An 18023-nucleotide genomic window follows, 5' to 3' on the forward strand; every position below is an offset into this window, starting at 1 on the left:
TCTTGAATAATTTATGAAAAATTGAAACAATATTGTCAAATTTTGGTTCTTTTTGAACATCACTATAATGGGCAAATCGAATTTGTTGAAATATGTACTGTTAGTTTATTCGTTTTTTCGCCATCTTTTTTATCATTACCTCAAGATTAACAATGATTTCAGGTTTCAAGTGTAACTTTTTTCTCATGACTCTTTCAAATTAAAATTCATTCTCTTGAATAAAAAATATAACTCACAAAAATTACTCATTTATTTTTTTTCTCAACAGATAAAATATAACAGTTATGACAGGAACAACTTACATATCAGAAATCAGTTTTATGTTTCTTATGAACGTTATTTTTCATGGGTACCTGTAGAGTAAAAATATCCATATTTATGTTTTTTTATTATATTAACAGTTTACTTCAAAGTTGATACTTTCAAACTAATCGAAATTAAAAACCTACACGAAAAACATTGGTTTTCCTTTCCGAATGACATCCTGAATGGCATATTTTTCAAATTCTCTTCGTAAGTTGTTCAAATCTAACCTATCATTTTCGATATAAACCTTTGCTCTTGCAGCAGCTAGATGAGCGTAATATGTTGGCGCAGGGTAACTCACAGACCTATTGCAACGACTAAACATATGACACAAGTGATATGTCAACGCCTCAATCTCATCATTAGACATATCGTTGTCGTCCCACAGTGTGCAGTACTTCGTAGGCTTTGCTACTCCTTGAATACTGGCGTGAGAAACCAAATAAAAATCTTGCAAGAAAGGGTGTGTAATCGTCGTATCGACACATGTACCTAGAAAAAAATGATATGTCAGTTTTTCATAGTATTCAATCCACTTATCAAAATAAAAAATTTCCACACATATTTGGTGTGTCAACGTGGTATATCCAATTTTCTAATTTTTCTTTATCCCGCTGTTTCCAAACCATATTCATAGCCTAGTCATAGTAAAAATCAACCAGTAAGTCCACTCCCACTACTTTCATTCATAAATTCACAAAGTTCTCGGTGACCTCGAAATGAAGTGCGGAGCCAATTTCGTTATTTTACCATAGGCGTGCGCTCATATAAAAACGAAATTCAAGGATATTATAGAAGATTTTGTGGTAAGCTACTTATAACAATTACAAAAACTTGAAACAATAATAGCAAGAGCGAATAAACTGAACACAATATCAAATTCCGACCGTTTATTATAACTGATTCGATGCCCGTGGCACGTCGAATCCTTCGATATTACAGCAATGAACGCGTTGGATGAGAATCTCATCGTAAGAGCGGTTGAAGGTTCCTGGCAACTCGGGCGGTAAAAGAGCCCACTGGTTGTGTTATTTTACTGTGCCCTAGTCATATCGAGAGATTGACTCCTCATAAAACCTCCCATATTTCTTGTGATATTCCTCAGAAGATACAGAGAAATATGAACAAGTTCTGGAATTATCATCTCCAAAACTCAAAAGCTCTGCTGTGAATTTATCTAATTCAGTTTCAAGCAGTTTATCTTCGAATTCCTTATCCCAAAAATCTCCAATGATGGGGTCAATCATCGCAACCGTGATTACTCAGAAGAAATCAGTGGCGAACGTCGTATCAACAGTTACAACATTAGATCAGTAATACATTCTTCAATCAAAACTCTCGTGTTTAATGGGTTGTAAAATATTAGCAACAACTATTTCATGAACAGTGTAATTCAATGTTTATCAAACATGGGATGGTTGCTGGAAAGGTGCTTTAATGGAAGCTTTTGCAGAAGTCATCAAGGAATTGTGGTCAGAAGATTCATCTGATTGAGTAATAAACACAAACTAAATACTTTGGAGAAATAGATTCCCAGGAGAAAGTGCTAATTTTCGTAATCCGTACATGTTGATCATCTCGGGTAAATCCTCAGCGTGATCATGCACGTCTAAGGAAACTCCTTGTTTGTAACTGTTCGGGGTCAATTCTCACAAAATGAGATGTGCTGTTATTTATGGTTGGATTATCGACCGCTGTGTGAACAGGTGGTTCAAGCCGCGAGCCCTATCATTCAACCCGTGCTAAGAATCCCACGCAAACACTTCCAACTGTTATGCTTCTCACCAACAAACCAAACAGCTGAAACTGTGTACATATGTTCGAGACGACATAAAAATCGCTAATCTAATTTACGTAGCCCGCCTTTTGTAGTGAAAATCTCACAATATACTATATCGAACATTCAATGAATTTTCATCTTACCTGCAGGTACGTTAAAGTTCCTGTCCTCAGAATCTCTAGGATTCGTTGGGAACAGGCGAGTATGGTGACGTTTCTGAACAACAAGAAAAGTTATTTTTGGCTCATAATCAGAAGCCTGAACTTTTTTGCAAGCAGATCTGATAGCTCTGATCTCAGTTTGTCTCACTTGTTGGAATTGGCCTTCTGAAACGCCATCTCTGAAAAATACAATCCGTTCAGGTTTCATGCCTTTATTTTTTTCATAAAAATATTTCAACTGCTCCACAGTAATCGCTTCGAGATCTTCAATAATTTCAACTTTCGGCGGCTGTAAGCGCCAACAAATATTGTATTTGAATGCTTGTGGGTCGTGCGAGGCCGTCACTGCTGCCACGCTTGGAATGTTTTGAGAGTCTGGACTTGGATGCGTTACGTCCGCTCCCATGATCATACAGGGTCTATCCATGATTGGTGGTCGTTGAAGTAAAACATGATTGGTGCCGTTCAATTTTGCATTTACCTTCAACAAAATGTTCGTTACAGTTTGTGGATTCAATTTACGACACACAGTATTCATTTTGATACACTGAGTAAGACATCCAGTGTTGATTTCTGCTGCACTTTTAACATAAGAGTACTGTGATCCGTTATTAGGCACAACAACGAAAATAACGTCATACTGTTTATCTTTCTGAGTTTGAAAAAACTTTTTGATATCGTGTACAGTTGAACCCATGTTGATGAATGGTTGCTGTGCCGGTTGTTTGATTTGCATTCCGCATTGGTTACTGGTTCTCAAAATCTGAAATGTAAAAGAAAAAAAATGATGACTTACATATCAAAACAATTAAATGCTTATATTGGCTGTAAAGTATGAATTTTTCCATACATTACCCTTAACTCTATGAAATCTTTGAGTAGGTGTTAAGCACTCAGATACTCTGTTTCATGACGTATCAAAAGGTTTTCATACTGTTTATATATTCACAGTATCTCAATGATTTTTCCAAAATAATTGAAAAGAATGTGTAGAATTTGTCAATATTTAGAACTGCAAGCATGATGAACAATATAGGACAGATTTGGAGATCAGTAACAGCAAGAGTTAGTATTGGCTGTAATTCTTTAATATGAATGAATACAGGGTGGGCCATTGAAAACATGACGGAGGTTTTGGGTACTAATCTTGCAAATCCGAAAAACCCTCAGACAGGTCGTTTTTTTTTTTGGGAGGGGGACAGTTTTTCCCCATTTACAGCGTCATCACTTCAACCCCGGAGCAGAGGGGTGAACAACCCTTGGAATTTTAATATGGAATAGGGGCGAGTTGCACATCGTTTGAAAGATCTTGGAATTCTCTAAACAATGGTGTACATTTTCTAAATTTGGACGTATTTAAAAGAGTTCTTTCCAATAATTAACTTTTTCAATATTGTTAATAGCAACAAATTGTTGTACGCCACTGCTCAGTTGGAATGTATTTGGAACTCTTTCATTTGTTTCTTACGCTACTTTTTTGTTAATTTTTTAGTTCTTCTCTGATAAGAGGACTATTACAATTGAGAAATGTTTAAAAATGCTGTTTCAATATCTCATTTTTATGTTGAAAGTGATATCTACTTTATTACTAATAGTGAGTGCCGTAAAGTGTTACTAAAGAAACAATGGCTACTTTATTACTAGTAGTGAGTGCCGTAAAGTGTTACTAAAGAAACAATGGTTTACACAACTGAGTTGATTGAACTGTTCAATCAACACAATGGGAAGAATGTGTCGCGAAAGTATGTTTTCGATTTAATTGCAAAATTTCCCACAACTGGATCTGTAACAAATAAAAAACGGCAAATCGAACCACCAGTAACAAATGAGGCGACACAAGTGGCAATCCTGGGCCATGTTGAGCTTGACCATACTTTGAGCACTAGAAATTTTGCATTTGTTTCCGGGGTGTCACGAACTAGCATTCGGCGTATTTTAAAAACACACAAGATTAAATTAACGCAAGAATTGAATGAAGATGATTTCGATCGACGCTTGCAATTTTGTGAATTGGTTAGTGAATGAGCGGTGGAAAATCCACATTTTGTTTTCAACATTTGCTTCAGTGATGAATGTTCTTTTTTTCTAATTGGCACAGTTAATCGCCATAATTGGAATTGGTCGTGGTGGTAGTGCGCCCGACTCACGATCGGAAGACCGTGGGTTCGATTCCTGCCTCGACCAGATATTTTTCTCGAGAGAATTCATCTGGTTGAAGCTGGGATGATTCTGCAACCGTGTTAGGAATCACACGTTAAAAGGTAAGACCTCGTTAGTCCTTAGCTCGCACAAGTTTCTCAACTTCTGAGAGTTGTCGTTCGTATGGAGGCGACAGCTGATGATTAACGGAAAAACAGATTTTAAACAGAATTATCGCTATTGGGCTGATTTGAATCCTCACATTTTTCATGAAGTGCATACTTCAACGTCCACAAAAATCAAATGTATGGGCTCGAATTTTTTGTGACCGTACTGTTGGCCCATTGTTTTTAGAAGGCAGTTCAACCGGACAAATGAATCTGAAGCTTCTGGAAGATACTATTAATACCCTTCTCACCGATATTATTGAAAATAACCACAATTATCGGGAGGATCTGTTAATATTTCTACAAGATGGGGTTGCTCCGCATTATGCTCTGCCTGTTCGGCAGTACTTAGATCAGACTTTTCCGGATCACTGGATTGGGAGGGCACTATCGAATGGCCACCATGATCACCAGACTTTTCGCCGTTAGATTTCTTTCTGTGGGGTTATTTGAAAAGCAGAATTTACCGTATTCCTCCTACATCACTTGAAGATTCACGGCAACGAATCACAAATGAATGTCGCCAAATCACTCCAGAAATGCTCCACAATGTTCGAGAACGTTTCCAGCAGAATCTCTATTATTGCATGGAAGCTGGAGGTGCCCATTTTGAGCATATGCTAACATGAGAATAAAGTAAATTCAACTTTAAATTTAATATGGTTGTCCAAATTAAAAAAAGTACACCGTTGTTTAGAGAATTCCAAGATCTTTCAAACGATGTGCGACACTCCCCCAGTTCCCTATTAAAATTCCAAGGGTTCTTCACCCTCTGCTCCGAGGATGAAGTGACGACGCTTTAAATGGGGGAAAAACTGTCCTCCTCCCAATAAAAATCGACCTGCCTGAGCGTTTTTTAGGATTTGCAAGATTAGTACCCAAAACCTCAATGTTAAGTTTTCGATGGCCCACCCTGTATAATAAAGTGTGTGTAAGATATCATCGAAATTTTGTATGCGTTTGAAAGACCTATTGATGCTAGTATGTGTGGAATATAACATCGTTGAAATGTCCGCCACGGCTTTTCTGAGTGGGGCGCATCCAAAACGTCTAATTTTCCATGACTCTGGCGAATAAATCATGTAAAATTTGAACGATGGCAAGGGTTTTGAGGACCGTTGTGGTGTGTGGAGAAAATCTCACAAATCCGCACTAAACACTGTTTGGGATGCATTGCACGATCTTGGATCAGTTTCAGCAAAAATCAGAAATATCTTAAAATATTGTTGTCAATCATGCCCGAAAGAAAATAACGCCGGCCGCCACTGGTAACCATAAACCAAACGTGACGTAGCTGAGAGCGCGCGAATTTACGATGACCACTCTAGAAGCAGCAAGAATATTGCTACCGATTTCGACGGAACTTCGGCGAAATTTCTACGGCATTCGATTACGATACTGAGCACTGGACTGTCCACGAGGATATCGGGACAGTCAAGTGGACGTTTAGTGCGGTACGCGAAGTAATTTAGTAAGGCGGTAGACATTCAAATAATAGTTGAAGTTTAGTTGAAGTGTTTGTTGTATTTAAAGTGAAATAAAGTTGAGTTTGATTATTCAGTGTAGTCAATTATTGGTTATATAAAAACACGGTTAACTCAACTTGTAGTCAATTTAAATTTTCGCAACATTCCTTGTAATCTTACGACATAATGTTGTAGAATTGTTATAGAATCATGCTTGTACAAAAGGTAATGAAACATTATAGACGAATTATACCTGTATTAACGAGAAAAATAAGTATGAAAGCTTTATTGAATATGATACTTCCTCGGACAAATGAAGTACTCACCATGTCTGCCAGTCTGGAGAGATCATCAGGTCTTGGAGGTCTTCTGTCAGCACATGCAATAGTCCATTTATTTATCTCGGCGCCAACAAAAAATGTGTTTCCTTTCCATACTCCTTTAAATGGTTTGTCTTGTTTTTGATTGTATTGCAAAGTGGGTGGTTGCAAAACTCTAGCTTGCAGTTTTTCAAATTCATTTGAAACAGAGAATCCAAATTCTAGGACAGTTTGATTCTGGTTATGGTTGGCTTGACGTAGAGCAGTTATGATCTTCTCTTTACGTTCCTTTGTGCTCGTGGCAGCATATTTTATCATCTTACTAGTTTGGTTTTCCGTCATCTTTCTATTCACTGCTTGGTTTTGCTCTATTACACAGAGCTCCAGAGGTAACAATATTCGATTGGGACGATTTCTATCTCCAACCCATAGTGATGGTAAATGGGAGTATCTCAATCTATATCTCTTCTCAGTTGCGAAATAATTCTCAATTGTCATCTGTCTTCCATTGTCTAATTTGAAATTTTTTTCACGTGGTGCTTCATCTATACCATTCACTCTATATGACCTCTTGGATGAAGGATTACCAGGAATTTCATAGGTCACTCTCAAGGTGGTGATGTATTTTCTAAAAGTTTCTTTCTGCCTGAGGTCTAAAGGTCTACTCAGATCCTCTCTTCTGAAAGGCTGATGATAAGAATCAAAGAGTTCCACCAGTGCATCAATTACACTAATATTCTTTGGAAAGGCCTTGTGTGCCACATCTACATTAAGGAATGGTTTCCATCCTCTTATAGCTGACTGATAAAATCCATTGTACATTTCCATACCTTCTCCTAAATCAAGAATTCCTGCAGGTTTAGAAAAAAAACTTCTTCCCACTGAAATAAGATTCACTGCTGGAGCACTTCTCAGTACTATGTCCACGACTTGCAAAGCTTCCATGGGAGTATCTTTACACAAATTCAAATTGTGCAACGGTGTCAAATCAACCTCATTGGCAAACTTGATTTCAACTTTGTATGTTCGATCCCGTCCATCAGGTTCTTGGTACACGATTTGATCGGAGATGAAATCACCGAAAGGTAATCTTGTTGTGCTATATAAATTTTTTCTACCATCGAAAGCTGGGTATCGTTTGGGAAAATGTTTCTGTCTGAACAACTCTACAACAAGCCTCAAATATTTCTTTGGCGTTTCTGGTACAAGATTGACATCGTAGTGAACAGCACTGCGTAACTGTCCAAGATTCAGCTGTAAATGATTGGTTTCAACTATAATTTTACGTCCCTGTGTACCAGGCTGGATTTTTATGAACTGCATAGGTGGCAAATCGCCGACTTGAAGGTTAACCATTTGTTGGGTAGGCGGTTCCACTGGAAATTACAATGATACAGTCATAATCGATTCGATATTGAATAAAAAAATGATTGAGATACAGTCAAACATCATCATTGAAGAAAATGTTGACTGTGGGCTCAATAACTGCCTTGTCGTTATGAAATGAATTACGCCACTGTCGCAGTTAATTCGGAGATTGGTTCGAAGAAAAATTCCGATAGTTTTAGAAAATTTAGGTAACTTCTGAATTTTGTGGGAATATATTATAACGAACAGCCATACAAAAATGATTAAAAAGAAATGCATCAATAGAGGAAAACACTTTGTAAGTCTGACATTTAAAAAACGAGGAATCAACACTAAAACTGCAGCTGAAACATATAAAAGATATGGAGCCTACTTCTCGAATATGCACATGTAATCTATTCAAATTGTCGTAATCGTGCATTAAAAAATCTCTAAACAGCTGAAATATCTACTCTAAGGAGTATTACCAAAATGCGTCACCCTCAGCACATATTACACAATCCCTCAAACGCACTGCTTTATAGAACTACAAAAGTGAAACCTATAAAGTAGAGACTATCAGACCTAGGATACCGCTTTGCCAAAAATGAAACTAACTTGGAGGAATTATGTAGGGAAAGAGCTGAAGGACAACCATCCAAATTCAAATACCCGGAAAAAACTATTTGGGAAAACATCAAATCACTGTCATATTTTTTTTGTCAGAAATATAATGTATTATGTACCTATCATATATATTATGTATCTATTATGTAAGCATATGTTAAAATCACTGCAAATATTTAAAAAGTTATACACTGGCTGAAGGACTTCGATCGATGGCCCTTTGGTATTCACCAATAAATTGGTGATTGGTAAATTGGTAAATTATTATTTTATTATAACTCGTTTCACTCAATATATGAATCAGGAGCCATTTAAGTCCTGAGATATTTTCGTTATCGTGGATCATATGAAAGTTCATTTACGTTTGGTGAGCGATTTTGTGCGTAATTTCTAAATGTTCGATTAAAATAATTATTAGGTACTTAAGTTATACCCATGTTCAAAAAAACTATATACCTTTTCAGCAAAAAATAATAATGTCTACGAAAAATTTCTACTTGAAAGTCCTACCTCTTGATTGTTGAGGACGCTGAACTTGTTGAGGATGCTGAGCTTGTTGAGGATGCTGAGCTTGTTGATGATGCTGAGCTTGTTCATGATGCTGAGCTTGTTGAGGATGCTGAGCTTGTTGAGGATGCTGAGCTTGTTGATGATGCTGAACTTGTTGAGGATGCTGAGCTTGTTGATGATGCTGAGCTTGTTGATGATGCTGAGCTTGTTGAGGATGCTGAGCTTGTTGAGGATGCTGAGCTTGTTGATGATGCTGAACTTGTTGAGGATGCTGAGCTTGTTGATGATGCTGAGCTTGGTGAGGATGCTGAACTTGTTGAAAATGCTGAGCTTGTTGAGGATGCTGAGCTTGTTGATGATGCTGAACTTGTTGAAAATGCTGAGCTTGTTGAGGACTCTGAGTTTGTTGTGGATGCTGAGGTTGTTGCCCTTGTTGAGGCCTACCCCTACCTTTACCTCCTTGATGCTGCTGCGGCTGTGATGGCTGACCATGCTGGGCTCTACCCCTTCCACCTTGTTGTGACTGGCCTATCCCTGCTTGGTGTGGTGATTGCCCTTGTTGAGGCCTACCCCTACCTCCTTGTTGTTGCTGTGGACTTCCCTCCAAGTGTCCTTGATATTGCGGCTGGCCTACCTGTCTTTGTTGTGGTGGTTGCCGTTGTTGCACACCCCTTCCCCCTTGTGGTTGCTGTGACATTCTCTCGGGTTGTTGTGCTAGTTGCTGATGAAGAGGAGGAGGAGACTGAGCCATTTGTTGATGTTGCAAAGAATATGGGGGCTGACTCGTCTGTGGATGTGCAGGAGGGTTTTGGGAATGTTGTGGATGATACTGGGAGTTTTGAAGATAAGCCAACTGTTCATTTTGTGGATTATATTGTTGCTGACCGACTTGTTGATATTGAAGAGGGTTTTGGAGCTGACCTATCTGTGGATGTTGATGGAAGTATTGGGGCTGATTTCCTTGAAACTGTACTGGTTGACCGTACGGCCCTTGTGGCAAGGGGCCCATCTGCTCTTGTTGAGGCATAAATTGAGGTTGTAGCTGTTGTGGTTGAAGATGATGAGGCTGATGCTGATAGTGTTGCGGTTGACCTCTCGGAGCATGTTGTGGCAATTGACCCCTCTGAGTTTCTTGTAGTGGCATCTGCACCTGTTGCGGATGGATAACTCGTGACTGATCAACTGGCCCAACTTGTTGCTGAAGTGGTTGAGGTTGACCCGGTTGTCTCTGTTGTAGTCCTGTCTGAGGCAGTCCCTCTGAAAAAAGCGAAATATAGACCTGTATTTCTACGGCAAATTCTAAAGCCTATTTCAATCATGATCAAATGTGTTTTTCTGCTAATGTTCATGTATATGATGCTCTCATACACCAAAATCTTTCGTATAGATACTCTGATGGAAATGAAAGGAGTTTCAAAATCATCGATAGGTATATAAATTCAAGAGTGAGAGGAAAAATTAAGTTGTGAAATCACCAAAACAATCTTCAGGAAGAAAAACTGTGCCTGTTGATGTAAATCACAAACTTACAATTAGAATAACTACATTATTTTTATTTTAAAAAAGAAATACCGACCATCGACAAAATATAATGGGAGTTTTGAAAGAAGACCAAAGAATATCTCCAATGGTAGACCAAAAAAATTGTGGAAAACTTTAAAGGAAGCCAGTAAAAACAAAACGGCAAATCGTTCTCAATCGAAAATTATGAAATTATTTGCTTGAGGAAGGATTTACAGTTGGAAAGATATGGCAAGACAAAAACAAGTTCAATTCAAGCATTTTTAGAAGGTTGGTCTACCAGATTAAAGTCGCGTTCTGGAAAAGAAAAGAGACAGAATCACCCACATTATAAGTGTTGAGGGTTTTATTGAGGGTGGTTTATGTTTGAGTCAAAGCGATTTCAATGAAGACATGAAGGACGATGTGTTTGGAGAATATTTTGAGCAAATGTTAAACCTCACTCATCCTAATTGAGTAGAAGGTTTTGTTGCAAGAACAAACGCGACATTTGAAATGAAAGATGTCAAAATACTCTTCAAGGAGTCCTTAAAAATGTCCATTTTGAAAAATGGCGAAAATATATTGAACATATTATGAAAGAAGAGGACATGTGTTAATTAGACCAGTCAGTTGAAGAAATTTTAGAATCTTTGATCATAGGATTCGACGAAGATTCATCGGATTTATCTGATGATAACAAATCATAATTTTTGCTTAGACCTAATATCTTTGATAATCTGTTCTGTTTCTGTTTAAATCTGTTTAAAATCTGTTTTTCCGTTAACCAGCTGTCGCACCCCTACGAACGACAACCCTCAGAAGTCGAAACTTGTGCGAGCTAAGGATTAACGAGGTCTTACCTTTTAACGTGTGATTCCTAACACGGGTTGGACGGTAGCAAGTGAAGATCGATCGTTCAGACTAGGGCTTGAACCACCGACCAACACGGCAGTCAATTCGAGTGAGTGAACAAAACACCCACGCCGAACCGCTTGGCTACCGACTGACCTACATACATACCTATGTATTTTTATGTGAATATTTCAAATAAAAATATTATAACGATAATGATTGTATATAAATAAATATAGTTTCTAGTTTCCACAAGTTTTTTTTCTGATTGAATACCCAAAAGCATGCCACTGCAGGTAATAAAACGACCATCTTTTCTTTGCAACATGTTTGCCATTCAAAACTGAGGTGGATCTGGTAAAGTATTATATAAATGTATATCGGCTGTGGCAAATCACAACGAAATCAAAACATTTTGTTTGGGGAACATTTTGTATTCATAATGAGCATTCATTACTTTTTCATATTAGGAAATAGAGTATAGTGATGTTCAAAAAACGAAAGATCTGCTTGCGAGCTCTGCCCAACGGTAAGAGTACCTACAGGTAATTAATTGAAAAAAAATTCAATAGTTGTCCGTTTCTAATTCATTACCTATTTTTCATTATCAGATCCTTACCTTGCTGGGCAGGGAGTGCCCCCACGGGCTGTCTAATAGAAGGACCTTCTTGTGATGGTTGAGATGGTACGGATTGAGTCCGGTCACTAGATGAGGCATCTTGAATTTCTTGAGATTTTCCTTTACCTTGAAGACAGAAAGGTGTGATGTAGATCAGTGAACTATGAAAAAGGCGAATTGTGGCGAGTGTTTTCACGGAAGCGCAGAAAAGTCACATATTTTTATTACCTATTGATTTTTCTAGTTTTCGCGTAATTCCCTGAATGAATAATGGAAATGATGAGATACAGAAAAAAGTGGACCGGGGGATCTTTCTTCTCTGATCTGACTGTGTGCTATGGTGAAACGAGACCTTCCGGACATCATCAGCAGACCTGAAGTGGAATTTTCGAAACAGGAATGCATCATGTTGCGTATGACAACGCATATGCCCATCTCTCTTCAACGGAAAAGTATAAAAAGTGACGCAATGATTCTGTTGCATTCGTGTTTCGAGAATTCTCTACCTGAGATAACTTATCTTCGATATGATATAGATTGTGAGAAATCCCATCACACCAGGAATATAATTAATACCTTATATTCTCTTCGGCTGAATTTTTCGTGGTTTTTTAGATCCTTGGGTCTGTTAGCTTAACTGTTGAACTGCAGAAATAGCTGAGGCGAGAAGCTATTGAATTATAACGGAAACACCGAAAAATAAAAACCCATTTGTAAATAAGAAAAACACACATAGTGATGAATATTTTATAGAGCAGGTTACTGGAATCCATTCAGTTTTCTTTTGGACCAACAAGTAGAGAAGCACCTGTAGTTGTAAGAATATGTTTTCCCGGTGAATTCTGCTACCTTAACGAAGTTTAATCAAGAACAAAAAGTTCGAGATATAGGTAGCACAAAATTATCTCGAGATCAGCCTGAAATTGTGACCATATCTAGTACTGAAGCTAGAAGCAGATAAAACTGGAGTATGAAACCCCCACACCCTCTACAATAGGATGACCAATTTCGCAAAATTTGGTTGTTTTTAATCACGAGAGATCACAGCAAAAGAGCAATTCGATGTCAAAAATGGAATGATAATATCGATGTGAGATGAATGTCCGTATGAATGGCGATATAACTATTGAATTCGATTGTTGACCAATAGAGAAAGTCGCACTTTGGCAATACTCATTGTATCCACTATTTTTCAATGGTAACAAAAGCTACATATTCACATACTGCAAACCCTTTTGAGAATCAAAGAGTGTAAAGTTTCATGGCGTTTAATAACTATATCAAAGCTCCTCTTCGATGTTTTGTTCGTGGTCTGCAGGTTTCTGTGCCTGACGTTTCGTCTACGCCTGCGGTAGACATCAGAGACGATGAGATAACGGTCGAAGTACTCGAGTAGTTCTCAAGGCTGAAACTACAATTTTTAAATTCGTCTCCGATTCTATAAAATCGGTGGGCGTGGTTTCGTTTCTCTTAATCGGAATTAATGACCTCGTTTGTGTACAATTAAGGACAGGTAGCCAGATTTTACTAATGTTCATTGCCTCTTCCTTTCTATTGAAATTATTCCTGTGTTTTTGGATTTCTATTGCCAATATATTCTTGGTTAGCAATTTTGAGTTTTATCGAGTATTTGTGTACCTTGTTATATTCAATCAATTTTCTTTTTTAATGAAACCTATAATGAAATACTCACGCATTTGCCTGAAAGTAGAGAGTAAAACATTGAAATTTCTACAACACTGTTAATTTAATTTTTCATGACTTTGAATTCAGTGAATAAGAAATAATATATAGTCAAGAGACTGGACCAAATAAAAGCATTACTTAAAAAAAGAAATCGAAGGAGAATTGAAATTTTTAATACCTAATATCCTAGAGATATAAAATGTTCTAACAACTCATTTCGGTACTATGATAAAAAGTGGTTATATTAATTATTAATATATGAACAGATCCGTAAAAATTACCTACTACGCCTTCTCTGTGTTTCCCCGACAGGTGATTGTAATGAACTACGTCATTGATCGCAATGACCTCGTCAATGGTGAATAAATATAACTTTAATAAAGATACTATTTTTATTACAACATAAATAAGTTTGTCTATTTTCGAAATAGCGCTCACTCGGCACACATGAAAGGTAAATAATTTCATTCCCTTGTCTCACAAATTAAAAAATACTGACCTTTTTTCCTTCCCATTTTTTTGTGTCACCAAAGAATATATAAATTTACTATTTTTAGAAATAAACAAATTTCAATTTTTTTACAAACAAAACAACGCTTATTGAATTTTTGTAGACACACAAACTACTTTCTTTCAAATACTAGTCTTGAACAAAGCAACTCTGTTCGCGAATGATATTTTTTCTATAAATCCGAATTTTATCATGTATCATGTTCAATATAAATTCTTTATCGTGATTAGATAACTCCCATATCGCAGAGGTGGAGCTAGATATGTTCGAAATGGGTTTCACGTTATTTTTTTACATATGAATATGGCATTGTTTTTAATTTGGTTTGGAAAATTATTTGCAGCACCTAAAATAAAAACCGTTAGTTTTTTTCTCGGCTGTTTTTTTACCCGGTCAAAATAGACATTTCAAATGAAAAAAATTCCGACAGAGTAGAATTTTGGTAGAGACCTTGGGTAGAGCAGTAGAAATAAAGTGCCAAAAGTCCCCATAGATCTCAACAACTGATGAAAGCTATTTGGTTTTATTGAATAATGAAACTTTACAACAAGTTAATTGTACTAAATTCTTAGGTGTTGATATTGATAATCAACTTACCTGGAAGTTCCATGTTGATAGTGTCAAACTGAAGCTCAGTAAATATATATATATTTACTTCGTCGGTTAAAACAAACAGTCTCTCTTGATGTTCTCAAGCTTTTATACCACAGTTTAATTCAGTCAGTAATTTCGTATGGTCTTGAACAGTGGGGCTTATCACCTACAGCTGATTTAAGTTTTTATTATTCAGAAAAAGGTAACCAGAATTCTGACTGGTGCATCTTCAAGTGAACACTGTAGGCCATTATTCATTCATTATAGTTTATTAACAATGCCTGGTTTGTGTATCTACCAAACTTTGATAATATATATAAACAATATTTCAATTAGAAATGAGCAAATCCATGAATATTTCACCAGAAATAACTCTTCAACTACATCAACTTTATAGTAGATTGACAGTATCAAAGAATCACCCCATGTGCTTTGGGGTTAAGCTATATAATAAGCTTAGTGAGGACATTAAATCCTCAAATATCAATGTCTTTAAAAGACGACTCAAGATTTTTCTATTGCAAAAAGCATACTACTCTGTGGATGAGTTTCTCATTGAATCCTAATTTGATTGTAGTTTATTAACTTTTTTCAATGTATGTTTTATATTGACTTCTTTATGTTTGTTTGACCTGTTGAATCAGCCAGTATTTTATGATGTTATGTCTTTTTTCTAATGTGATTGTGCAGGAAAACTGAATCAATAAATGTTTGATTGATGGATTGCGTGTCAAAGGAATAATTCATGGTCAAAGAATTTTGTTGGTAGTTTTTTCAAAAAAGCGGTAAGTTTTATCAAAAATATAGCTCAGATAATAATATTATCAACTTTTTTCTAAGAATCACCACTCCTAAGATATCACTATTCTAAAAGTTGAAGAGTTACGTTCTATATGATATGCACATATTTCCACCCTACCTATGAGGCAGTGTAGTTGGCGAGTTTTTCTACCGTGGTTTCCCCGGTAGGCATACTCCACTATCTGTTATGACAAAGTTTTAGGGAAAATACTGCATTTACTGCATGATGATTATTTATTGATTGATGGAGATTGATTTAAACTGTAGTTCAAATTTCTGGTAATATTTTAATCTGATTCAAACTCTTCAACGGTCTTGTCTTCTTAGTACTAATGAGGTCTTACCTTTTAACGTGTGATTCCTAACACGGGTCGTTGGACGATAGAAAGTGAAAATCGATCGTCTGGCCTTGCGATTCGAACCACCGGTTCGCACAGCGGTCGATTGACTAAATGGAAATAACCACCCACGTCAACCCACCAGGCTACCGTCCTATCGAACATTCGAGCAATACTGGCCTTGGAAATTAGTGCAAATGATGATCGCAATATTCCTAATACTCTTCTATAGCCACGTTTAGGACTACAAACGTTTTTGCAATTGCAAAACATAGTATCTAGGAGTTTTTTCAGAGCAGGTGGAAGTATAATTTGTATCGGTTCCAAAGTATTGTTACGTTTTACCCGTGGGTCGACCAATAATTGACTACACTGAATATTCAAACTTAACTTCATTTCACTTGAAATACAACAAACACTTCAACTGAAAATTTCAAATATCATTTGAATGTCTATCGCCTTACTAGATCACTTCGCGTACCGCACTGTAACCTCCACTTCACTGTGTACTTGACTGTCGGAATACGCTTGCAGCCAGCGTTTAAATATCGCAATGGAACACCGTGGAATTTTCGCCGAAGTTCCATCGACATCGGTAGCATGTATCTTGATTATTCTAGAGCGGCAGGGAACATTGCCATCCCCGCGCTCTCAGCTACGTCACGTTTGGTTACCAGTGGCGGCCGGCGCTAATTTCTCTCGGGCATGATCCACAACAGTATTATCTGTTAATTTCCAACCCAAGCCTTCGAGGTTCTGTTGATTGCCGAGCCTTGTTTGAACTTGATAGTATACTCGATACAAGTGTTGATGAGCAGAAGCTTATGTTGGAGGAAGACGTTAGTTGTACTTGTTTCTTGTTCCATGTTTTTCTTATAGAAGTTGAATATGTATACTTGTCGATACATTTATTTTTGTTCCATAAACAACAAGGAGAAAGCTAATTTCTTTTATTGTGATTATCGTTTGAGGAGAAGAGTCAATTTCTCTTAATACTTTAGCACAATCACTGAAATGATTTTATTCAAACAATTTCAATACTGATGTTTTATCCTTTCCGAACATTGCTGATGTAGTCTCGCAGCCGGTTATCGCATGTAAAAATACTTTTTATTTCTTGTACGCTCAACAGCGTACAAGAAATAAAAATAGAACAGGTTCTAAAAAGTAATAAGTTTAATGACCCAAAATCAAAACATACGGCTTTCACTAGTGAATTTCAAAAATGAAAGCAAGTGGTCTCTACCTCGATAATAATAATTTCGCTCTACAAGTGCAAGACTTCGATAATAATAGTTATTCATATAAACACTTGTGTTTATGCCCAGTTTCCTCTCTAAGAAAAGGAATTCAATCAACGTTGGATCTGGATGCAGAACGATTCCAAGGTAGAAAAACACAGTCTCGTGTAATAAATTCTCATCATTATTCTCTGGCCATTGAAAGGCAACTTTATAAAACCGGTCAAACACTCTTTGAGATAGCGAACTCCTATTTTTTTACAGTACATTTATCAAATACAAAACATGGTCATTAAAAGGTTGCATTTTTCGCTGCATTAGATACATTACTTTGTGCCAGATGCATAAGTTGATGACGTATGCATACTCTTTTATCGATCGATCCTCAAAACTAATTTCAATAGCTTGAAGCACAAATGTTAATCTAATTCTCACTATTTCTGATCTCTGTCCAAACAGGTACTTTGGTATGATACACTTTTTTGCTTATCAACAACTGTTTCTACAGATGGCAATGGAAAACCCATTGTTCCCCTTCGTACCTGATTTGTTCATAAGCAGATATGAATTAGACTTGGATCCAACGTGTAAACTATGTACTTGCGATTTGTGATATAAATCAAAGGTAAATGACTTTTTTAACTCTCAACAACAGAACCCCAACTATCAAGTTTACATATGAAAATGACCAGAAGTTACCATTCTTGGATGTCTCAGTGATTAGAAGTTATCAGGATCTTGAATTTGAGGTCTATAGGAAGAGTAGTAGTCTACTTTCAGATATATTCCTGATAGCTCATACCATCGTCTACGACATAAATGGCAGGTCTAAACTCTTATTAAGTCTGGTTGACACAATCAGAAGGTATGCACATCCATCCCTTTACCTCCAAACTTCAAATGGAATCTTGATGTGACACTACGTGGGCTAGTTTCTCAAATCTAATACATATTAAATGCTTTTGGAATTTATTTACTTGACTGATCTGTTACTAATAGAACTACAAAAACCAATCATATTCGTACTTGAAATAATTGGTTACTTACCTGCAACG

General features: G+C 36.8%; 1 protein-coding gene across 3 annotated transcripts; it reads right to left on the bottom strand.

Moving 5' to 3' along the window:
* Positions 1 to 232: 232 nt before the first annotated feature.
* Positions 233 to 14619, bottom strand: LOC111513702 (protein argonaute-2). Of its 3 annotated transcripts, none has more exons than XM_023169953.2 (6): positions 14592 to 14619; positions 11798 to 11923; positions 8824 to 10080; positions 6346 to 7715; positions 2230 to 3010; positions 233 to 798 (listed from the first exon to the last, which is right to left on the bottom strand). In XM_023169953.2, the coding sequence occupies exons 1-6, from the start codon at positions 14602 to 14604 to the stop codon at positions 446 to 448; spliced, it is 3900 nt and encodes a 1299-aa protein (XP_023025721.2). In that variant the 5' UTR covers positions 14605 to 14619; the 3' UTR covers positions 233 to 445. The 3 variants fall into 3 exon arrangements, with proteins under 3 accessions (XP_023025721.2, XP_023025714.2, XP_023025699.2); XM_023169946.2 differs by lacking the exon at positions 14592 to 14619 and adding an exon at positions 13983 to 14271; XM_023169931.2 differs by lacking the exon at positions 14592 to 14619 and adding an exon at positions 12026 to 12306.
* Between the last annotated feature and the right edge of the window lie 3404 nt (positions 14620 to 18023).

Source organism: Leptinotarsa decemlineata, unplaced genomic scaffold, assembly GCF_025532065.1.
Source record: "Leptinotarsa decemlineata unplaced genomic scaffold, Ldec_3_MD MMD2_tig00000882_RagTag_RagTag, whole genome shotgun sequence".
Classification (NCBI taxonomy): Eukaryota; Metazoa; Arthropoda; class Insecta; order Coleoptera; family Chrysomelidae; genus Leptinotarsa; species Leptinotarsa decemlineata.